The sequence below is a fragment of the Podarcis cretensis genome, assembly GCF_951804945.1.
Source record: "Podarcis cretensis genome assembly, chromosome: 11".
Lineage (NCBI taxonomy): Eukaryota > Metazoa > Chordata > Lepidosauria > Squamata > Lacertidae > Podarcis > Podarcis cretensis.
In genome coordinates, this window is record NC_137180.1 from 66,466,034 (window position 1) to 66,489,605 (window position 23,572).

A 23,572-nucleotide genomic window follows, 5' to 3' on the forward strand; every position below is an offset into this window, starting at 1 on the left:
CCGCGATCCCCGCCCCCGAAGCATCCTCGGCTCAGCTCGGCTCTCTCCGCTCCCGCGATCCCCGCCCGCGGACCATCCTCGGTCCAGCTCGGCTCCTTCCGCCCCCGCCACGCCATTGCCGTTGCCGGCTCCCCTGGCTGCTCCGCCCCGTCGGGCGGCCGGCCGGCCAGGGGGCGGGGCGGGAGGCGAAGGGGCGGGAGGCGACGGGCCGTTGCTGGCCGCGGCGAGGCGGAGGCGCGGAGGAGCTGCAGACTCGCCCTGCCGGCCGGGCCCGCGCAGCTGGGCGCCGCCTCCCCGCGATGGCCACCCCCGAGGAGAAGGGCGGCAGCAGCGGCGGCGGCGGCGTTGGCCGGCCCGGCGCCCGTCGTCGGGGGAGCTCCCCGCCCGGGGCGCCGGAGCTGATGCGCGCCTTCGAGGGCTCGGCGGCGGGCCGGGGGCTGCCCCGCTGGGGGTGGCGCCTGTGCCTGGCGCACCGCTTCGCCGAGCGCAGGAAGCCCTACCAGGCCTCCGACGTCTCGGCCGCCGACGCCGTCAAGCACCTCGGACTCGCGCTCAGGTCAGCGGCCGCCGACGGGGAGCCCAGCGGGGCGCGCCAGATCCGCCGACCCCGCCGGGCTGGGGGGGGGGGGAGCCGCCGCCTTGGGCCGCCCCGTCGGGGAGCCGCGCCCGGGCAAAGGTGAGCGGGAGGCCGCTTCCCGCTGCAGCCCCGCCGGGCTCGAGCTCTGGCGCCGTGCCCGGGCGCGCTCCCGGAGCCGCGCAAGGGAGGCCTCCGGGCTGCAGGCGGCGGGGGCGGAGGAGGCGCGCCCGGGAGGCTTCTCCGGAGCGGGCCCTCCTTCCCCGGGGGACTCGGGACGTGCGCAGAGGCCCCCCGACCCGGCGGGAGGAAGGCGGCGCGTGGCTCCTCCGGGGTCGGGGGGGGGGGTCTCCCTTCGCCGCTGACGCTGGAGAGGAGCTTGAGCCGCGAGGGGATCTCCTTCTCCTCCTCCTCCTCCTCTTCCTCTTCTGCTGCCCCGGGTCCAAAGGCGTAACGTGCTGCATTAGACCCGGGAGCCTGAGATTGCAGCGGCCAACCTGGTGCCCACGAGCAGGACCTGGGCGCTGCAGCAACACTCCCCTCCTGCGGCGCCAGCCACTGGCACTCAGAAACATGAAAGCCTCTGTGGCTACCATATAGGGGCTCCAGCGCCCGCATCTTGGCCAAAAAGGCGCCCCAACAGGATGCCCCCAACAGTGCTCTTGACAGCCCCCCCCCAAAAAAAGGCCTTTGGAAGCCCAGCTGCCCTCTGTGACTTAGCCTGGTCCCCTTTGAAAGCCACCCAACCGGAGGGAGGACCCTCGTGGCCCCTGCAGGGACTGGATTCCATTGGGTGGGGTTTGTTTAGTTTTACTCCCAGTAGACCCACTGAAGTTAATGGGCCGAACTTAGTGGAATGTCACCCATCTTTTAACTGTGTGCTGGTTCTGGACCTTCGTCATCATATTTTACACTAATTTTGTTGATTTGTCACCGATGTTCCTGCTCTTATCTGTAAGCTGCCTGGAGTCCCTTTCAGCAACGAAGGCAGCATCTAACTAAATAAATTGATGATGATAATAATAAATGTGCAGGCTCACACATGCGCATGTAAAGAACAGCAGAGTATAAAAACAGATTGCACAGCTGGGGTGGCCCCTAGGCAGGTTCTTAAGATGCATCCATGGAGCCTGGCCCTGACCTTCCAGGTGTGCCCCTCCCTCCCTCAGGTACTTCAGGTGGTGGTACCGGAAGACGCGCGTGGAGAAGAAGCACCCCTTCATCAACCTCTTCAACTCCCAGCCCCTGCGCCAGATCTATGGTGAGCAGAGCGGGGCTTGGCTTCTCCCAGGCTGTGCCCAAGGAGCCATGCCCAGGGTGACGGGCAGAGCCAGCCAGGGATTGCCTGCAGTGGAAGGCAGGGAGGAGTCTTTCAGGAGCAGAAGAGGGCCTGGCTGGGCCACTGCCATGGCTTCCTGGCAAAGAGGAAGGGTCTGCCTCCTGCAGGGCTGGAGCTCACCAGCCTGCCACCCTCGCTTTCCCCACAGGCTGCCCGTTGGGGGGTTTTGGCGGTGGCACCATCACACGAGGCTGGCGGGGGGACTTCTGCCGGTGGCAGCTGAACCCTGGGCTCTACCGCTACAAGACGGTGATCGCTGACCAGGTGCGTAGCTGTGCGAGGACTTAGCCTCCTGGTCTGTGCCCCTGGGGGGCGCGGCAGAGTTGGTTCAGCCAACCGAGGCTCTGGGGGTCTTGGGACTTCCTGCCCTCTCGGAAAAGCTGCCTTGCCGGCCAGAAACCTGCCTCCCTTCCCTGGCTTTGCTCCCCTGTGCTCAGGCTGCCCCTCACCTCGCTTTCCACCCCCCCCATACCAGTTCACCGTCTGCCTGCGCCGGAAGGGCCAGACCGTCTACCAGCAGGTCCTGTCGATAGAGAAGCCCAGCCGCCTGCAAGAATGGAACTGGGGTTTCTGCGGCCACTTCGCTTTCTACCACGCGCTCTACCCCCGCGCCTGGGCTGTCTACCAGCTGCCCGGGCAGGATGTGGTGCTAACCTGTCGGCAGGTCTCCCCCATCATCCCTCACGATTACCAGGTGAGCCTCTTCCGTACCTGTGAAGGTACCTCTGCGGGGGTGAGAGTGATGGGTTGCATTGTTTCGTTGCAGGGAAAGGGAGGTGGGGGCACCTGGGAGCCTTTCAGCTCACTTTGTGGGCCCTTTATTGCATGCTCATCCTTTTATTGCATGTTTTTCTCTGGAGAGAAACTCTTTGCACAGCAGTTTTTGGGACCAGCTGGGAAAAGCCAGCAGCCCAGCTGTGTCCAGGGCCGGATTTAGGTTTGATGAGGCCCTCAGCTCCTGAAGGTCATGGGGCCCTTTCTATGTCCAGCTTTGTCAACAACAAATGGTCGCAGTTTTTTGTCTTGAATATACGCTATATGGCAATTTATGGACCTAACTGGTATCTCAAGCCATTTGCACATGTTGCCCTGCAACCAGTCCATGCAGAATATTGGCACCCTATATATAGAAAGGAGCAAAGCAGGGATATTTGAGGGAGCAGGCGAGCAGGCGGGGCCCATGACTTACATCATAGGAGCCTACACAACACAAAGCACGGTTGCTGTATGTAAGTTTTATTTTATTTGTTTTTTATCTTATATTTTGGAAATGTACATCGTTTCTTTTCCCTTTAAATTTTTTTGGGGCCCCCAAGAGAGTGGGGCCTTAAGCTATAGCTTGTTGAGCTTACATGTAAATCTGGCACTGGCTGTGTCTCATCCTGGCAGCAGTTGGAAGGCCATCCAGTCCCAGCTTGTATCTTGAACCAGCACCTCCTGATTAAGTGGCACTGGGTGAATTCTTTAGCACCCTGAGGTTCCCCCCTCCCCCATGGGGGTGTTTGCATGCTGGCCCCCTCTCAGAACAGGGACCCATCCTCCAACACCTGAGGGCCAAGAGCAGCTGGCCGGGCTTGGTGAGTGTCCACAAGCAGGCAAGGCTCAGGTGACAGGTGGCTTCAGGTGACACCGCTTCCCCTCGGAGGTGATGGTGGCCTTGGTGGCTGCTCTGAAAGGGAAGAGGCAAGAGGAATTATGCTTCCATTCATATTTTTTATATGACTATTTATTGAATTTTATAACAAATAATGATACAAATCTCATTCATCGTGTTATATACAATTATTCTCCCTCCCCTCCTCTGGACTTCCCCCTCTGCTGAGTTGTTTAGTTGTATTTATTGTATCCTGCTTTTCCTACACAAAAATAAAATCCCTTATCATTTCTCTAAAATATCTGTTACTCAAATGAAATTGTGAACGTTTATTCAAATCCTGCCAGTGAATCCAGTCCATTCTGTTGTTTCTGCAAATAAACTGTAAATGGTTCTCAGAATCTTTTGAAGTCCTTTTTGTCCTTCTCTTGTAGTTTGTCTGTTAGCTTAGCCAATTCTGCATAGTTCATCAGTTTTTCTTGCCATTGTTCCTTTGATGGTATTTCTTCCGTCTTCCAGTATTGTGCAATAAATATTCTTGCCGCTGTTGTAAATAATGTCCATTTCTCTTTAGGTAACTCTTGATTTGAGATACGTAACAAAAAGGCTTCCATTCAGAGGGTTGAGTAGCTGCCCAAGACAACAAACACCTTTTTGTGGTTTTGGCACAAGCTGCTGTTCCAAACCAAGAAGGGCATAACAGGTTTTAGTATCTTTATTAAACCTACATGGGGTAGTTTTAATGAGCACGTGGTAAGCAGATTTGTCACTAATGTAGAGAGAGTAATAATAATAATAATCTAGAGAGAGTATCGACAGACTCTCCTCCAGCTCAGTTCACAGGTAACGTTGCAGCTCTAACTCACTGGACTAGCATCATGACATGCCTTAAGTAGAGGAAGTGGTGACAGAAGAATCTTCAGGGACCTGAAATACTAGTTTTCAGGGCTTGCTCACTTCCATGTTGTCCTTTCCAAAAGCGCTGTTGACCAGGGTTGTGGAAAGTTTGGGGGTTTCACTCCCAAACCAGAACTGCTGGAATAACCTCTCTAGCAAACAGTGTCTCCACCGCTGAAACGTTAATTGTCTTACTGAGACAATGAGGCAGAAACTCCCAGTCCAACATCCTGTGACTCTTTCCTGATAGACAGGCTGGAAACTTCTTCCTTTGGGTGCCATTTGGGACAGAACCCGGGGCCAGGTCATAGAATCATAGAGTTGGAAGAGACCACAAGGGCCATCGAGTCCCACCCTCTGCCAAGCAGGAAACACCATCAGAGCACTCCTGACATATGGTTGTCAAGCCTCTGCTTAAAGACCTCCAAAGAAGGAGACTCCACCACACTCCTTGGCAGCAAATTCCACTGTCAAACAGCTCTTACTGTCAGGAAGTTCTTCCTAATGTTTAGGTGGAATTTTCTTTCTTGTAGTTTGGAGCCATTGCTCCGTGTCCGCTTCTCTGGAGCAGCAGAAAACAACCTTTCTCCCTCCTCTATGTGACATCCTTTTATATATTTGAACATGGCTATCATATCACCCCTTAACCTCCTCTTCTCCAGGCTAAACATGCCCAGCTCCCTTAGCCGTTCCTCATAAGGCATCGTTTCCAGGCCTTTGACCATTTTGGTTGCCCTTCTCTGGACACGTTCCAGATTGTCAGTGTCCTTCTTGAACTGTGGTGCCCAGAACTGGACACAGTACTCCAGGTGAGGTCTGACCAGAGCAGAATACAGTGGCACTATTACTTCCCTTGATCTAGATGCAATACTCCTATTGATGCAGCCCAGAATTGCATTGGCTTTTTTAGCTGCCGCGTCACACTGTTGGCTCATGTCAAGTTTGTGGTCAACCAAGACTCCAAGATCCTTTTCACATGTACTTCTCTCAAGCCAGGTGTCACCCATCTTGTATTTGTGCCTCTCATTTTTTTTGCCCAAGTGCAATACTTTACATTTCTCCCTGTTAAAATTCATCTTGTTTGTTTTGGCCCAGTTCTCTAATCTATCAAGGTCGTTTTGAAGTGTGATCCTGTCCTCTGGGGTGCTAGCCACCCCTCCCAGTTTGGTGTCATCTGCAAATTTGATCAGGATGCCCTTGAGTCCATCATCCAAGTCATTGATAAAGATGTTGAATGAGACCAGGCCCAAGACAGAACCCTGTGGCACCCCACTAGTCACTCTTCAGGGGAGGGCAGCCCTGTAGAAAACAAGAGGAGCCCATTGCTCCCACTGGACCGTTTTGAGGCGGTTTCACAATGCAAATTGTTTTACGTAAGAGCAGTTCCAAGCCCAGTGTGGAGAGCAGCTGGCCCCAAAGTCCCACAACCTGCATCCTTGCTAATAATAATAACAACAACAACAACTTATTATTTATACCACGCCCATCTTGCTGGGTTTCCCCAGCCACTCTGGGCGGCTTTCAACCAAATATTAAAAACAGTACAGCATCAAACATTAAAGCTTCCCTAAACAGGGCCGCCTTCAATTGTCTTTTAAAAGTAAAACAGTTGTTTATTGCCTTGCCATCTGCTGGGAGGGCGTTCCACAGGGCAGGCGCCACTACGGAGAAGGCCTTCTGCCTGGTTCCCTGTAACCTCATTTCTCACAGGGAGGGAACTGCCAGAAGGCCCTCAGCGCTGAACCTCAGTGTCTGGACTGGATGATGGGGGTGGAGACACTCCTTCAGGTATATAGGACCGAGGCCGTTTAGGGCTTTCAAGATCAGCACCAACACTTTGAATTGTGCTCAGAAATGTACTGGGAGCCAATGCAGATCTCTCAGGACTGGTGTTATGTGGTCTCAGCAGCCACTCCCAGTCACCAGTCTAGTTGCCGCATTCAGGATTAATTACAGTTTCCAAGTTACCTTCAAAGGGAGCCCCACATAGAGCGCATTGCAGTAGTCCAAGTGGGAGATAACTAGAGCATGCACCACTCTGGCAAGTCAGTCTGTGAGCCCCATTGAAACTTTGCCCCTATTGAAATTCCTTTTGTTACTTTGGGCCCAGTTCTCTACCCCTGAGCTGTGCCATTTTGCTAATGCCAGCAACGCTGTGAACAGCAGAGAGACTCTGATTTGACCAGCACTTGTACGCATACTGGGGTGTGCGTTAATCTTTTAGAAACCCAAAACTATGGGGGGGGGGGAACAAACCAATTTTTCCGTCCTTGCCACAAGCTATGAATTCACATGCCAAAAGCCATGTGTGGCAAGCACAATGCTATCTCTGTAGGATGGCTTGAAACTTACCCATTTCTTTCACTTCAATTTCTTTCAAACTTCCTGGTCTACTGTTATCTTAACATACAAACGTCTCTCTCTTGTTTAGCTGGCTCTCAAGTGTGGCAGGCCCAATGTAACTACTTCTACTTTTTGTATGAATACCAAGCAAACAGTGGAGATCCTTACCTCCAATGCTGCCTAACAATGCTCTCTTCCTCAAACAGCTGAGAAGCCTATCTCCATTCCAGAACCACGAATGCAAACTCAACCAAGCATGTTGCTAACAAGAGAGGGGTTTATAGTTCTGACTATGTCTCAATAGATCTTCAGGGTAATATTTGTATTTTTTTTTAAAGTAAAAACCCAGGACTAGGTTCCAAATATATTATCACCAGTGAGTGGCAAATAAACTAAAATGGCTCTTAAGCTGAAATTAAGATTGATAAAGCAAGTAGAGACTTAGTTACCTTTGTATTACACTTTTAATCAATATTACTGCACGTATCAATATTTAATCAATATTACCGTACATATCAATATGCCTATGACAGAAAGGGCTTGGTTGTCCCTGTTTCCTGCCCCACACAGCCTCCTTTCTGCAGCCCCTGACCCCCTTGCCGCCTTTTGTCTCCTCCAGGACACCAGCCTGCCCGTGGGGGCTTTCCTCTGGGACGTGGAGAACCAGAGCAGGGAGGAAATGGAGGTCTCCCTCATGTTCACCTTCCAGAACGGCACAGAGTCCAAGGGGGACCGGAGTGGGGGCCACTGGAATGAGCCCTTCTGCCTGGAGAAGGACGGCCGCTGCGTCCGGGGCGTGCTGCTTCACCACTGCCTCCCAGTGAACCCCTACACGCTGGCCATCTCCGCCCGGGAGAAGGTAAGGAGGGGGGCGTCGTGCAGGGAGGACGGGCGCCAGGAACGTCCGGAGGGAGGCCAGCCCCTCCTGCCATGGTGGGGGAGATCACTTTGCGTTCCGAAGGCAAGGAAGGATTGGACCCTGATTAATAAAATACACACGAGGCTTGGCCAGCAAGACTCTGGGAGGAAGTGCCAATAATAATCTGTCAAGCCCTGGCCCAGGTCCCTTTTATTAACAAAAGAACCTCTAACACAGTGCTTGTAAGAACCAATCAGATGTCCTCTGAGCATTTCAAAAAAACCTACCACGTGGGTACAAAGTTAGATCAGAGAAATCCTCTTAACTACAAAAACTACTTTGAGCATGCATACACGTTTTTAGGCTAAATAAAACAGGGATCAAGGAGGAATGCATTTCGCAAACCCTGGAGGTCATAAACAGCCGTAAACAGGAGAGGAGGGATGGCAAGGAAAGAGAGGCATCTTTAGCATCTCCTTGTGAACTCTCTTCCTGGCCCTTAAGATCTACCTAGACTAACAAAAGCTACGTCAAAGCTACCTTCTATCTTTATGGCCCAGGATGCCTGGTGAAGCAACCAGTCTGTGTTTCAGAATGCTGATACATGCCTGTCAGGCAGAGAAAATGAACAGTAGAGAAGATGGGCAGAGATGCAGAGGCTTAGGGGATTTGATCAGAAATTATTGTCAATGACTCAAATCCAGTCAACACAATGTTTTCATTGCTGACACAATGGCTTGCTTCATTTTTCATAATTCCTCATAGCAATCCCACCTGACCCTCACAGATCACTCCACTCTCAACTCACCTGTCTCACAGGTGGGACTCTGGGCTGCTGGGCTTCCTATCCCTGCTGCCCTTCTGCCAGCCCCTTGGCGCCCAGTCTTTGCCACAGGGCTGGGTTTTGATTCCTTCGCTCTCCCCTCTAGGCAGGCACCACCGTGACCCACCTCACCACGTTCAACCCTGCTGGCACTGGGCAGGAAGTGTGGCAGGACCTCCTGGCAGATGGCAAGCTGGCGTCCCCACCAGGTGAGCCCCAGGCCCCCCAGGAGGAGGTGGCGCAGATGGAGTGGGGAGAGAGCAGGAGGCCAGGCGCCTTGACGTGCAAAGAGTGCCTTCTCTCTTTCAGGGAAAAGCCCCCCAACGGAGAAGGGAGAGGCTTGTGCAGCAGCTGTGTGTGCCACCTGCACGGTGCCAGCTTCCGGGCACTCGACGCTGGAGTTTGCCTTGGCCTGGGATATGCCCTGCATTCGGTTTGGCTCCAAAGAGAAGGAGCACTGCAGGTGAGCGCCTGCCGCTGTGGCAGGATGGGACATTGCTCAAGGTCTGGCTTCACAGCTGAGGGGTCACCTGAGGCAAGTGGGGGCCTGATTCCAGCCTCCTCTCGGCCAGGCATTACGCTGCTGCGGGTGGGGCCATCTGCACTGGCAGGCTGTGCCACAGCGTGCTCAGCTGGCACACCCAGCCTCACCCAGACCGGGTGACGAGAACTTGTGGGCACCCGGGGAAGCTGAATGCTGGAAGAAAGTCCTTCTTTGCACAGTGCAGAGTTAAACTGTGGAACTCTCTGCCCCAGTAGGCAGGGACGGCCCCCGACCTGGAGAGATTCATGGCGGAGGATTAGGAGTGGGCAATTGGGGGCCGCTGGCCGTGTTGGCGCTGCTATGCTCCCCACAGCCAGAGGCAGCGATGCTTCTGAATCCCCCCCCCCGGGTAAAGCGTTGCTCTTGCGCTTGGACCCCGGCTTGCGGGTGTCCCATTGGGGCATCTGTGGGAAGAAGATGGTGGCCCAGAGGGGCCATGGGCCTGATCCAGCAGGCACTCTTCTATGTTCTTCTGTCCACGTAAGGAGCTGCACCCCCCTTTGTTCCCAACCTGCTCTGAGGCATTTTGCATTGGGGGGGCAACGCAGGCAGGCAGGAGAGCAACCAGCCCCCCCCCCGACCTGCCACCTTGTGTTGGCACTGCTGTTGACTGCTGTTTGCAGGCCTCCTGGTCGGCTGGCACAGTCTTACCCCTAGGAAATGACTGGTTCATCCTGACTCCACTGTCCTGGCTGTGGCCTCCCTTAGCCCCCCGTGACCCACACACCGCCCCCCCAACCACTGAGCAGGGCTCTGTGCAGACCCCCCCCCAGGAGTTGCCCTTGTATCCCTCCCCAAACCAGGGAGATTCCCAGGCCAAGAGGCTGGAGCTGAGCTGTTAGCTCAGGAAATAACTGGATGCAGCCTGTGACCTTGACTCACTTTGTTCTTTTGTGTCCTGTAGCAAATAGTTGCTGCTATTTTTTTGAGTTTAGTCCAGGAATCATTGATTGTAGTTGTTGAGTCTGGATTTCTGTTTGTTTGTTATTTAGTAATATTTTGAGAGTTAATTTTATTGTGCAATGTTATATTCTGAATAGACCGTTGAATATTATTTTCTGTTAGTCGATTGTTTAAAAGTAATATTTATGAGGACTTACTGGCATTGGGTGAGATTTTTCCTGAGCGTGGGATCTTCCTAGTGCTTCCTGTTGCTTATCCGGCTTGGAAACTGCCTTGGGTGGAGCAATACAGAAAGTGGTAAACAAACTAAAAGTGAAACGAAAAATGGAAAATTGAGGGAGTTGACCTGAGAGGGTGAGAGAGAAATCCAAGCCATGTGGAGGCCGGGCAGAGTGGCTGGACCCGTCCTCTGCCAGGCCGTGCCCAGCCTCCCCATTTTGCCTCTTCCCCTGGGCGGGACTTGAACTGTGTGCCCTTTTCCTGCTCTAGAAGAAGATGAGGGTGGGAGGGCGGTAGAGGAAGACCCCTGTCATTCCCATGCGAAGCCTGGGCAGCCCCGCCATCCCGTCTGCCACCTCCTGACTGTGCAGAGGGCACACCCCCCCAGACTGGCACATGGGCATCTCTCCCCCTCCCCCCATTGAAGGCTGGCAGGGAGGTCCGCATCTCTCCCCTCAAGCGGAAGGGGCTTAATCCCAGCCCTGCTGCAGCCCCTGGGATTGGGCCCTTTGGGAGGTGGGAAGCCAGCCACCCCTGCTCCCTGGGAGCAGCCTGACGCGGGCAAGGAGCGGGCAGAGGGTCCCTGCCTGCTGTTTCTGGCGAGTGCCGAGTCTGGTGACCTAAAGTACCTTCCTCTTCCTCCTCTTCCTCTGCAGGAGATACACGCGCTTCTTTGGCAGCAAGGGAGATGCCTGCCCGGCTCTGTGTCACTACACCCTCTCGTGCTACCAGGCATGGGAGGAGAAGATTGAGGCCTGGCAGCGCCCCATCCTGGAGAACAGGTACAGCCCTCCCTCTGCTGGCAGACACAGGCCGGGAGCAGATCCTGGCCTCCAGGAAGGGCCTGGGGGGGCTCCCCCCACCTGATGGGGTTCTCTTGGCCAGGCTGCGCAGGGACCCACACCAGGCCAGAGGGCCCAGGGCAGTGCAGGCGAGTGACTTTCTGCAAGCCTGCATGGGGATCCGTGATGTGAGCTGCCCCCATGGGACAGTCCTGCCCCTCCCGGAGCATGGTGTGGCCCTCTGCCCCCCCCCAGCTCCCTTTCCTTCCCTAATAGGGCAAGACCCTCCGATATATCTGCTAGGCACCAAATGGCCCCTTAAACCCAGCAGAACATCTGTTTGCCCGGCAGGTGCCTGAACTACCGTATTTTTCGCTCTATAGGACGCACATTTTCCTCTCCAAAAATTAATGGGAACTGTGTGTGCGTTCTATGGAGCGAATGCAGGCTCCTTGGCTTCAGCGATAGCAACGCAAAGCCTCCGAAGCGCTCTGGAGGTTTCGCGTTGCTTTCGCTGAAGCCCCCGGAGCGTAGGGAACTCCCGCTGCACTCCAGGGGCTTCAGGCAGCTATCCGCAAGCCTTCGGAGCGCAGCAGGAGTTCCCGCTGTGCTCCGAAGGCTTGCGGATAGCCGCCTGAAGCCTGGAGAGCGAGAGGGGTTGGTGCACACCAATCCCTCTTGCTCTCCAGGCTTCGCTTCGCTGGAGAGGCGCTATACAGTTTTCCCTCTCTGCGCAGCGCCCCATCAGCTAAGCGGGAGGAGAAATGGAAGGGGCTCCGTTTCTCCTACCGCTTCGCTGAAGGGGCGCTGCGCAGAGAGGGAGAGAATTGTTTTTTCCTGTTCTCCCCCTCCTATGGTCCGGTGCGTCCTATAGAGCGAAAAATCCGGTAAATGACCCTCCAAGTCGCTTCCAGTTCTCCAATTCTATGGTCTCAGCTCCGTTGCTTGGCCACCGCTTGCTCATAAAATTATTCGTTTGTCCCAGTTTGCAAGAGGGAGAAACACGCAGAGTGGGAATGGCCTGAACTATGGACTAAGGCAGAGGTTTTTAAACTGCGGTTGCCAACCTGGTGCCCAGAAATCTCTAGGTAGTTGCGATTGGACCCATGCCAGTAGCCAAGATGTCTGGCCCCTGGCTAATTTCTAGCCCTGCTCCCAGGTGGGGGCTTGGGGATCCCTGCACCTCCTTCCTTGTGACAGAATCCCAGAATTGCGGAGTAGGAAGGGGGTCCCAGGGATCATCTCTTCCCCCCTCCCGGCACCTGGCAGGTGGTCGTCTGGGCTCTGATCAAGGAGGGTCCTCCCCCTCCTGTGGTCTTGAGGGAGGGCGTGGCGGTGTCCGGCTGGTTCTTCCTTGGGGGGTCCATGTACAAGTGCCTTTCTTTCCGCCCCCCATTGCAGCGACCTGCCCCCCTGGTACAAGTCCGCCATCTTCAATGAGCTGTATTTCCTGGCAGACGGAGGGACCCTGTGGGTGGAGCTTGAGCCGGAAGACCCCGCGGCCGCCCTGGGGGCCTCCTTGGGCCTTTCCCAGCACCTTGCCGTCCTGAAGGAGTACGGGAGGTTTGCATACCTGGAAGGTAAGGGGCAGGACTCTGCCCTCTGCCATGGCTTCTGCCCCAAGCGGCAGGGGGGGGGGTCTGTGGCATGTGGCGGGAGGGGAGAGGGAAGGGCACCATGGGGCTTTGCCACCCCTAGCCTTGGGTCAGACTGAGGCACCACAATTTTAAAGCAATGTGCACCTTGGTAACTGTAGTTGCCCTTCCCAGCACCCGTAAACTACAGTTCCCAGGATTATGGAAGGGGGGAGTTCTTTGGATGTATGGTGTGTTCATTCTTGGGGCTGGGAGTTCCGCCGGTGCCCACCTGCCCGCTTCCCTCTGCTGCTTCCAGGCCAGGAGTACCTCATGTACAACACCTACGACGTCCATTTCTACGCCTCCTTTGCCCTCGCCATGCTGTGGCCCAAACTGGAGCTGAGTCTGCAGTACGACATGGGTGGGTGAGCCTCCACCCTCCCTCTGTCCTTCTGCCCACCCCCTCCCAGTCGTCTCTCCCCCCCCAAACGCCCCAAGGGTGAACGGGGGGGGGGGCAGGAGCAGGGCATCGCTTCTCCCTGGGCCTTGGCTTTTTCTGGGGAGGCCAAGGCCCCTTGAGCCAAAGGGGGGAGGGCAAGAGAGAGCGAGACCCCTCAACCCTGGACCCTCCCTCTCTCTCTCTCTCCTGCAGCGGCCGCCATCCTGAGCGAGGATACCCGGCCGCGCATGTACCTGATGAGCGGTCAGACGGCGCAAGTGAAGCTGCGCAACGTGGTTCCCCACGACATCGGGGAGCCTGGTGAGGCAAAAGAGGCTCAGGCTGATCTCTCCGCAGGCACAGCGATGGCCCCCGGCCCCCGCTTGCCAGATCTGATAACCCCCCTTCCAGCTGGGGGCGCATCTCATTAATTTCCTGTATTGCATTTCTATCCCACCTTCTTCTCCCAGGAGCTCAAAAGGGTGCCAGCGATACTCCCTGCACACATTTAGTCTCCACTACACCCCTGCGAAGGGACGCGGGTGGCGCTGTGGGTTAAACCACAGAGCCTAGGACTTGCCGATCAGAAGGTCGGTGGTTCAAATCCCCGCAATGACGGGGTGAGCTCCCGTTGCTCGGTCCCTGCTCCTGCCAACCTAGCAGTTCGAAAACACCTCAAAGTGCAAGTAGATAAATAGGCACCGCTCCGGCGGGAAGGTAAACGGCGTTTCCGTGCGCTGCTCTGGTTTGCCAGAAGCGGCTTAGTCCTGCTGGCCACATGACCCAGAAGCTGTACGCCGGCTCCCTCAGCCAATAAAGCGAGATGAGCACCGCAACCCCAGAGTCGGCCACGACTGGACCTAATGGTCAGGGGTCCCTTTACCTTACACCCCTGCGAGGGAGGCTAGGCTGAGAGGCAGCAATTGGCCCCCAAGACACCCAGTGAGCTTAGTGGCCCCGTGGTGTTTTTTTTTTTAAAAAAAATAGGTCCCAGGAGCCCAACGCTTGACCCGCTGCCCCTCCCTGGCTCTCCAGTCGAGACTCCACGTCAGGCAGGATGAGGCCTGAGAGTCTCCCTAAGCCGCTGCTGCTTCTTGGCATTCACCGCCAGCTCAGTTGCCCCCCCCCCCCGTGCCCCCTCTGTGCATTTTTGCCCTCTCTCCGTGGGGCGGCCTCTGCCTTCAGAGGGGCCTGAGACACACTTGTTGGGGGTCCTCCTCAGGGTGGATTTGATTTAAATCGATTTCAGTCACAATTTCGATCACTAGTGGGTAAGACTTGGTTTCAATCATTTTTTACAGAAAGACTCCTTCTTGCTGGTACAGTCTTAATATTTACAACCAGATGAAGGTTTCCTTTTTGAAATAATAATAAAGTAGTTTTTATATTTATATCAAAAATTACTGATGTGGTTATACTATTAGAAATACATAGAAAGAGAATTATGAAATTACGGTGAGGTTTAATAAGTTAATTGTTTAGATTTGGACAGCTTTTCTGCTGTACTTTATTGGAGAAAAACAATAATTTCCTTAATAACATTTTAAACAATTTGTTTAACTAAAACAATAACATTATAGCATATGTATCCATGTTTGTTAACTGATGTGGTTAAACGATTCTTTTTTAAAAAGCAACTTGAACTGAGTTTTAGCACACATAAAAAAACTTAAAACAAATCCTTATTTCCTGATGAATAGCCTTTGGACTATAATGTAACTTGAACAGAAAACCTTTGGAAAGATTTTCCTTCTGTTTTTTTTTGTTTTTTTTTTAAATGATTTTTATTCATTTTTCAAACAGATAACAAAAACAATACAAAACAATATAATTTCCAACTCATCGTTTCATACCCTTCTTTCTTTTGACTTCCCCATACCTCCCCATCCCTGCATCTTTGTTTAATGGTTCTTTAGCAACCCTTAGGTCCATTATCTTAATTCCCTTTCATAAAAGTTCCTTTAGTTTTTTGATTACTGCTGCAATTCTTTACCTCTTACCCCCTGACATCTTAACATTCCTCAATTTTACAATTGTTTTTAAGATATATTTTAAATTTCTTCCAGTCCTCTTCCACTGTCTCTTTCCCCTGGTCACGGATTCTGCCCGTCATCTCGGCCAGTCCCATAAAGTCAATCACCTTTGTTTGCCATTCTTCCAGAGTAGGTAGTTCTTGCGTCTTCCAATACTTTGCCAGTAGAATTCTTGCTGCTGTAGTGGCGTACATAAAGAAAATCCTATCCTTCCTTAACACCCCTTGGCCAACCATGCCCAAAAGGAAAGCCTCTGGTTTCTTAGGAAAAGTCCACTTAAGGACCTTCTTAATTTCATTATAGATCATTTCCCAGAAAGCTTTAACCTTTGGGCAGGTCCACCAAAGGTGGTAGAAAGTGCCTTCAGTCTCATTACATTTCCAACACTTATTATTAGGCAAATGGTAAATTTTTGCAAGCTTGACTGGGGTCATGTACCACCGATAGATCATTTTCATAATATTTTCTTTTAAAGCATTACATGCAGTAAATTTGATACCGGTGGTCCATAACTGTTCCCAGTCAGCAAACATAATATCATGACCAATATCTTGTGCCCATTTAATCATTGCTGATTTCACCATTTCATCCTGTGTATTCCATTTCAACAGCAAGTTATACATTTTTGATAAGTTCTTAGTATTGGATTCCAACAGTTCTGTTTCTAATTTTGACTTCTCTTTCTGAAATCCTATTTTCCTGTCCTGTTTAAATGTCTCATTTATCTGATGGTAATGCAACCAATCTCGAACCTTAGGCTTTAGTTTCTCATAACTCTGCAGTTTCACCCTTTCACCATCATATTCTAAAATCTCATGATATTTTGGCCATTTAGAGTCCATATTAAGCTTTTTAACTTCCCTGGCTTCCATTGGTGACACCCACCTGGGGGTTTTACTTTCCAACAGATCTTTATATCTAATCCAAACATTATACAATGCTTTCCTTACAATATGGTTTTTAAAACTTTTATACACCTTTACCTTGTCATACCATAAGTATGCATGCCAACCAAAGTTATTGTCGTACCCTTCCAGGTCCAAAATGTCAGTGTTCTCAAGAAGTAGCCAGTGTTTTAACCAGCAGAAAGCTGCCGATTCATAATAAAGTCTTAAGTCCGGCAGGGCAAACCCCCCTCTATCCTTTGCATCAGTTAAGATCTTGAATTTAATTCTGGGCTTTTTGCCCTGCCAGACAAATTTTGATATATCTTTCTGCCACTTCTTGAAACAGTCCATCTTGTCCAAAATCTGCAACGTCTGGAATAAAAACAGCATTCTAGGCAATACATTCATCTTAATGGTAGCAATTCGGCCTAACAAGGAAAGTTTCAACCTTGACCATATTTCCAGATCCTTCTTTACCTCTGCCCAACTTTTTTCATAATTATCCTTAAATAGGTTCACATTCTTGGTTGTCAAGTTTAACCCCAGGTATTTTACCCTTTTTGTTATTTCCAGGCCTGTTTCATTCTGAAAACTCTCTCTTTCTTCCATTGTTAAATTTTTTTCCAACACTTTCGTTTTTTGTTTGTTCAATTTAAAACCTGCTACTCGACCAAATATTTCAATTAGTTCTAATACTCTTTTAGTACTAGTGTCTGGCTGTTGCAAGGTCAGTACTAGATCATCTGCAAATGCTCTTAACTTGTAATGTCTAACTCCGACCTGAACTCCTTTAACCAACTGGTCCTTTCTAATCATGTTTAACAAAACCTCCAGGACTGATATAAAAAGCAAAGGGGATATTGGGCATCCCTGCCGTGTACCTTTTTCTATGGGTATTTCTTCTGTTACCACATTGTTTACAATTAACTTGGCCTTTTGTTGGGAATATATTGCACCTATACCGTTTTCAAAACCTTGACCTACCCCCATCCCTTGGAGATTCTTTTTCATAAAAGTCCAACAGATATTGTCAAAGGCTTTCTCCGCGTCTACAAAAATCAAAACTGCTTTCCTGTTAATGTCAACATCTAACAACTCCAAAATGTCTATAATGTTCCTCACATTGTCTGACATATATCTCCCTGGGAGAAAGCCTGTTTGGTCCTTATGAATCTCATCTATCAACACTCTTTTCAATCTTTTTGCCAAAATGTCTGCAAAAATTTTGTAATCCACATTGAGTAGAGATATAGGGCGGTAGTTTTTAACCTGGTTCTTCTCAGCTTCTGTCTTCGGTATAAGTGAGATGAAAGCCTCTTTCCACGATTCAGGTGCCTTTTTCCCCTTCAGAATTTCATTGCAAACTTCCTTCAATGGTTGTATCAAGCATTCTTTCAGCATTTTGTAGTATTTAGCCGTCAGGCCGTCTGGTCCTGGTGATTTTCCCAATTTCATATTTTGGATGGCACCCTCTATTTCTTGTTCTGTTATTTCCTCATTTAGAGTCCTTTTACTTTGTTCTGGAATTTTTGGTAAGCCGTATTTTCTGATGAATTCTTCTATTTCTTGTTCATTAATTGGCCCTTGTGCATACAATTTCTTAAAAAAGCTTTGAAAACAATTGTTTATCTCATTAGGTTTGTGGATAATTTTTCCATCCATTTCTAGACTGGTTACTGTGTTCATTTTCTGCCTTTTTTTCAATTTTCCTTCTGAAAGCATTTTATTTTAAAAATCAGATTTAAATAAAAAAAATCTGTTTTTTAATTTTTTTTAAAAAAGACACGATTGATTTTTATCCACCCTGGTCCTCCTCCTTTGCTTCTCTCACCTGTTTCCCTTGTCAGCCCTGTTCTCAGGTGTGTGCCCGGATCGTGCCCTGGGTGCAGACTCCCAAGGGTGTAGGGCTGGGGCAGTGGGCAGGGGCACCCCCTGGGCCTCACTCTCCCCCCTCCTCTCCCCCCCCCCAGATGATGAGCCCTGGCAGCACCTCAATGCCTACCTGATCCACGACACGGCCACCTGGAAGGACCTGAACCTGAAGTTTGTGCTGCAGGTGTATCGCGACTACTACCTCACGAAGGACTCTGCCTACCTGCGGGACATGTGGCCCGTCTGCCAGGTAACGCCAGGAGGCGGGCTGGGGGGCGGTGGCAAGGCTGGGGCAAGCCATGGCAGGGGGCAGGCCCCAAACGCCCCCCACCTCCTCCCTTCCACTCCCTGCAGGCCGTGATGGAGTCCGAGCTGAAGTTTGACAAGGACGGCGACGGCCTCATTGAGAACTCTGGCTTCGCCGACCAGACCTACGACGCCTGGGTGGTGACGGGCGCCAGGTGAGCAGGCAGGTGGGGTGGGCTGGATGACCCTCGGGGGGCCCTTTCCAACCGGGATTCTTTGAGGAGGGCTGCCCTGGCCAAGTGCTGGGCTGGGCTCAACACCCCCAGGTGGTTGCAGCAGCAGAGTGGTCAGTTTTGGGGCAGGCCCAGGCAGGCATCTGGCGGGGAGGGTCTGCGCTTTGAAAGGGGAGGGGCTCCCTCTGCCAAAATGGCTGCCAAGGCTGAGAGGGCAAAACAAGAACAACAAACCTCTGGTTATGTGAAACACACTCAATAAACACACAAGACGTAACCGGCTGTACTTTTGAATAAATAAGGTATATTATTCATTGTATCAAACTGTAGATTCCAACGGAAGTCTCATAAGGTTCAACGAAAAAAGCAGAAGACCCAGTGGATCAGTTCATTCTCTAGTCAGTTCATGCATAAGGTCCACACATACATAAGTTTCTGTTCCACCTGTCTGTTCACAGAGTCCAATACAGTGGTACCTTGGGTTAAGTACAGTAGTACCTCGGGTTAAGTACTTAATTCGTTCCGGAGGTCCGTTCTTAACCTAAAACTGTTAACCTGAAGCACCACTTTAGCTAATGGGGCCTCCTGCTGCCGCTGCGCCGCCGGAGCACGATTTCTGTTCTCATCCTGAAGCAAAGTTTTTAACCCGAAGTAATATTTCTGGGTTAGCAAAGTCTGCAACCTGAAGAGTCTGTAACCCGAGGTACCACTGTAATCCACATGAAGGGTTGTTACAGTTCCACAGAATCCTTTCACAGAGTCTTATGCAGGAACTAACTAGAGAGCCCCCTCCTCAGTTTTTAAAAATATTTTTATTAATTTTCAAAAAATCTGCAAGATGCAGTGTCATTACACAGGATCTGATGACAGCATGCAGAATCCATATGCAATTAGAGATCGCGGTTGAACAAGTATAGACATGGAATGAAGCCCAAGTAAATAAATACACCAGAGGTGTGTTGGGTGCCTGGAAGGCAGCAACTGGGACGCATTATGGCACAGATTTGATGTTTAAACAAGGCAGGAATGCAAAACACGGGCCTTGCCATACCAAGGGAAAGGATTGCAGTATTCAAATAACCCTGCGAGTCAGTGGCCCTTTTGGTTTGTGGGCCAAGGAGGTGGTCCTCCGCCATGTTCCTCCTTGCTTACAAATGAAATAAAGGCAAAGCAGACAGCTACAATGCCCCCCCCCTTTTTTTTCCTTTGGCCCCAGAGGACTCTCAGCTTTGTCTTTAGATTTTCCAGCCATGCAATATCCCACATTTCATGTGTCAAGTAGCAAGACTGGCCCCATCTCTTTTTAAAAATAATTTTTATTAAAGTTTTACATTTTTTTTAACATCAAAATATCATAATATATAACAAAATACCATTCCCCAATTCTCCCCCCCCCATGACTTCCCTCCACTTCCTCTTCTGGTTTTTTGGCACATGAACTCCTCCTGCTTTTTTGTTATTTCTTAGTTTTTAAGATTTTAAAAATAATTATTATTCTTTTCTTATCATTTTGGCATCCTCATTCTATTTCCGTCATTTATTTTGTTAATTGCAAGTGTTTAATCAACCCCTGCAAGTGAGTCCATTTCTTTGCATTGATTCTGTAAATATGACCTGAATGGCTCCCAGTCTTTCTTGAAATCTCTATTGCCTTGTCTCGAAGTCTTTCCGTTCACTTTGCCATTTCAGCGTCTTCCACCAATTTTCTTGCCATTCTTCTTCTACACTTTTCCATATTTGTGTTAGCAATATCCTAGCTGCAGTTGCAGCATACATGACAAGTTTTTTTTTCTCTTTTGGCAAATCTTGACCAGACTGGCCCCATATCAAAAACGAGAGTCTTTTAGGAGCAGGCAGGCCGAGTTGCGCCTCGAGTGGGGGGGGGGTCCCTACTTGCAAATCAATAGTCAATAGTAACATAAACTAATCCATTCAAAAGTATGTATTCTGACAAGGATTACAAACTCTAACAGAGATTACAAACTCAAACTCATAAAAATATGTATAACACAATAATTCATTACAGAATTAAAGATAAGAGTTTATAAGTAGAGATAAGTTCATGTTAGTCCAGATTCGTCATGGTAGCTTTTCTGTGCTCAAGATACACGTTGATCTACCCACACGTAGTTGTTATCCTTGAGAAACGTAGAAAATAACAGGATATATTTATCCGAAAGTCTTCAAACTTACACGACCCTTTAAAAATTAGCTGATGAAGGTGAATACATCGAAACAGGGCCTTGTCCTGGTTTCTAATCCATAATTGACTTCTGACTTCTGCTCAATGATTGAAACCAAGACCTCCGCCCTAGCAGGTGCTGTTAAGTTATGTTAATTAAGCTGTTGGGTATAGTATATAAAGAGCAGCACCTAGCTCTCTCAGTATCCTGGTGGTTGGGTTGATGGAGGGGTCATGCTTATTGATATATTATAATAATGTAAAAGGAGTTTTTGTTTTTGTTATTAAAACCTAGCAAAAGTTATTTTGCGTTCCTTGTAATGTGTAGTTTCCCCAGCACGCTTTCTGCAGCGCAACTAATCTGCAAATAGCCAACAGCGCCCCCCTCTGGCTGGACACAGCAAGAGGCCTGAGCAGTGAGTCCCTCCTCAGCTGCAGCCCACCGGTCTGAGGACCCCAAAGCCCCAGAGCTGCTCTGCCCTCCAGCCCCCCTTCTGGTGGTGGCCCCGGCGTGGGCCCCGGTTTCCCAGCCAGGAGGGCTCCCCACGGTGCCCATGTGCCAGGGCCGGCTCCTGCCAACCTCCTCCTCCTCCTTTGCCTTGGCAGCTCCTACTGCGGAAGCCTGTGGCTGGCGGCTCTCAGCATGATGTGCCAGATGGCGCAGCTCCTGGGCGAGGAGGATGCCCGGCAGACGTACTCTGCCATCCTGGCGAAGGGCACAGCGGCCTTCGAGAAGCTGCTCTGGAACGGTGCGTGGGGGCAAAGGCGGCTGCCTGCCTGCCTTCTCCGGGGGTGGGGGGTGGGGACTCTGGGATGTCTGCAGGCATCTCTCTCCCGCCCGGGATCACCCTCCCTGCGTCCTCTCCCCCCCCAGGGAAGTACTATAACTACGACAGCAGCAACAGCACTTCCTCGGACAGCATCATGTCTGACCAGCTGGCTGGGCAGTGGTTCCTCCGCGCTTGCGGCCTGGGAGAAGGCAAGTCTGAGGTGAGGAGGGCAAGGAGGGTCCCCAGAGGGGGAGGGGGGCTCGTCCGCAGTCGCGAGGGTCCCACCAGGACGCAGGGAGTCATCCTTGGTCAGCTTCCATGGCAGTGGAGGGTCAGCCTGTGGAGGGACTCCCCTCCTTTTCCCAGGGTTTGGTGGGGGGTCAGGCACCCCTCTTGGAGGCTCACATCAGATCACTTTCAAAAGACACCCGAAAGCAGCCCTGTGCAGGGAAAGCACCTGCTGAATCTCCAGTGGCAGAGAGTTCCATAGGACTTGGTTGAGGACCCTAAAGCATGGGTAGGCAAAGTAAGGCCCAGGGGCCGGATCCAGCCCAATCGCCTTCTCAGTCCGGTCTGCAGAAGATCTGGGAATCAGCATGTTTTTACATCAGTAGAATGTGTTCTTTTATTTAAAATGCATCTCTGGGTTATTTGTGGGGCATAGGAATTCGTTCATATTTTTTTTCAAGATATAGTCTGGCCTCCCACAAGGCCTGAGGGACAGTGGACTGGCCCAGTGCTGAAAATGTTTGCTGACCCCTGCACTAAAGGCTGTTTTATACTGCCATCAGCTGAGTCTTGCAAACTCAATTGACTTGTGATGCTACAGCAGATGATCTCAGTGGCTGAGCTGGGACAGAAGGGCTCAGGGACCCTGGACCTCCGTTGTTCTGGGCTTGTGGTTTTAATACCTTGTTGGGGCAACCCAGTCAGATGGACAGCATATGAATAATAACTCTAATTGTTAATATTATTTACCGTTTTTTCACGTCTATAAGATGCCCCCATGTATAAGCCACCCCCTATTTTGGGGGACTCAGTTTTAAGAAAGTGAGGGGAGATGCCCCCAAATTGTTGAGCTTCTACCCCCTTGCCGCTGCGGGTGGGAAACACTCCCTAGATCATTTTCCGCCTGCAGCAGCACAACCCCAGTTTTTTGACATGATTTTTGAGTCAAAAGCCTCATCTAACACACAGAAAAATACAGTATTAAGATTTGTATGCCGCCCTTCATCTGAAGATATTGGGGCGGTTCGCAGCATAAAAACAGACAGTCAAAAGACAAAATGCAGAATAGAAGCAAAGCGAGGGGCCAGGGTCCCCTGGGTGTCAGGAGGCCAGAGTCCTGCCCACCCTCCCTCTGCCCCTCCCGCATTGCCGGGTGGGCTGGACTAGATGGCCCTTGGGGGTCCCCTGCTGCTCTCCCTCCCTGCAGGTTTTCCCCCAGAGCCATGTGCTGAGCGCCCTGAAGACCATCTTCGAGCGGAACGTCATGGGCTTCTCCCAGGGGACGATGGGCGCCGTCAACGGCATGCGTCCCAGCGGGGTCCCTGACCGCTCCAGCGTCCAGTCGGACGAGGTTTGGGTTGGCGTGGTGTATGCCCTGGCCGCCACCATGATCCAGGAGGTGAGCGGGGGGTGGGCACTGGGATGGCGGGCAAGAGCGGCAGGCTGGGGGCTGGCTCTCACCCCCCTCTCCTCTTCCTCCTCCTCCTCCAGGGGCTGGTCCAGGAGGGCTTCCGCACGGCCGAGGGCTGCTACCGGACGGTGTGGGAGAGGCTGGGCATGGCCTTCCAGACCCCCGAGGCCTATTGCCAGAGGAGGGTCTATCGTTCGCTGGCCTACATGCGCCCCCTCAGCATCTGGAGCATGCAGCTGGCCCTGGAGCGCAGGGGAGTGGGGGCGGCCCAGGCGCCCCCCGCTTCCTCAGAGGCCTCTGACCCCCCCATTGCCGTGAGCCCATGAAGCAGCTCCCTCCCTCCCACTGCAGGCGTGGGGGTCCCACAACTGGCCAGCCAGGAAGGAGGGGCCTGTGGGTGGGGCTGCTGCCACCTCCCTGTTGGGCAAGGCCCCTCTAGTGTCCTTAAGCATCTGGGGGGGCCCTGCATGGCTGAGCCGCTCCCCGGCGGGGGGGGGGGGGTCTTGTTGCTGCACGGTGTGTATGAAGGATCTTTCTCTGCCCCCCCCCCTTTCTGACTGCCCTTTCCTCTTGGGGTCAGTGGCAGGTGTCCCTGCCCGCCCCCGCCCCCCCCCCCAGTTCACAAGAGGAGCGGTGCTCCCTTTTCAAGGGGGTGTTGGAGGAAGGGGCCCTACGATTGATTTGCACACAATCAAGCTCTGTACAATCTGGGGGCTGCCCCAGAGTTATTTTTAGATGCAGAATAATTTTAATTTAAAATAAACAGTTGTTGGCATGGGGGGGCTCTCTGTGTATTTTTGTGGGTGGATGTCTGTTG

At 51.7% G+C, this 23,572-nt stretch overlaps 1 protein-coding gene across 1 annotated transcript; it reads left to right on the forward strand.

The window, feature by feature from the left end:
* Positions 1–284: 284 nt before the first annotated feature.
* Positions 285–23,530, forward strand: GBA2 (glucosylceramidase beta 2). The gene is made up of 17 exons (XM_079994779.1): positions 285–556; positions 1,744–1,835; positions 2,062–2,177; positions 2,389–2,607; positions 7,367–7,606; positions 8,536–8,638; positions 8,739–8,892; positions 10,752–10,877; positions 12,279–12,457; positions 12,771–12,875; positions 13,107–13,214; positions 17,784–17,935; positions 18,040–18,146; positions 20,953–21,095; positions 21,221–21,336; positions 22,552–22,743; positions 22,836–23,530. Exons 1-17 carry the CDS (start codon positions 300–302, stop codon positions 23,079–23,081), a joined length of 2,655 nt encoding a protein of 884 aa, XP_079850905.1. The 5' UTR covers positions 285–299; the 3' UTR covers positions 23,082–23,530.
* Positions 23,531–23,572: the final 42 nt, after the last annotated feature.

What these genes read in the sequence shown, in the direction of transcription:
- GBA2 (XM_079994779.1), top strand. Translation starts at nt 300, where the DNA reads ATGGCCACCCCCGAGGAGAAGGGCGGCAGCAGCGGCGGCGGCGGCGTT. An exon ending in CCATCTCCGCCCGGGAGAAG is followed by an intron (nt 7,607 to 8,535) that starts GTAAGGAGGGGG and finishes TCTCCCCTCTAG; the next exon opens with GCAGGCACCACCGTGACCCA. An exon ending in CCGCCACCATGATCCAGGAG is followed by an intron (nt 22,744 to 22,835) that starts GTGAGCGGGGGG and finishes CTCCTCCTCCAG; the next exon opens with GGGCTGGTCCAGGAGGGCTT.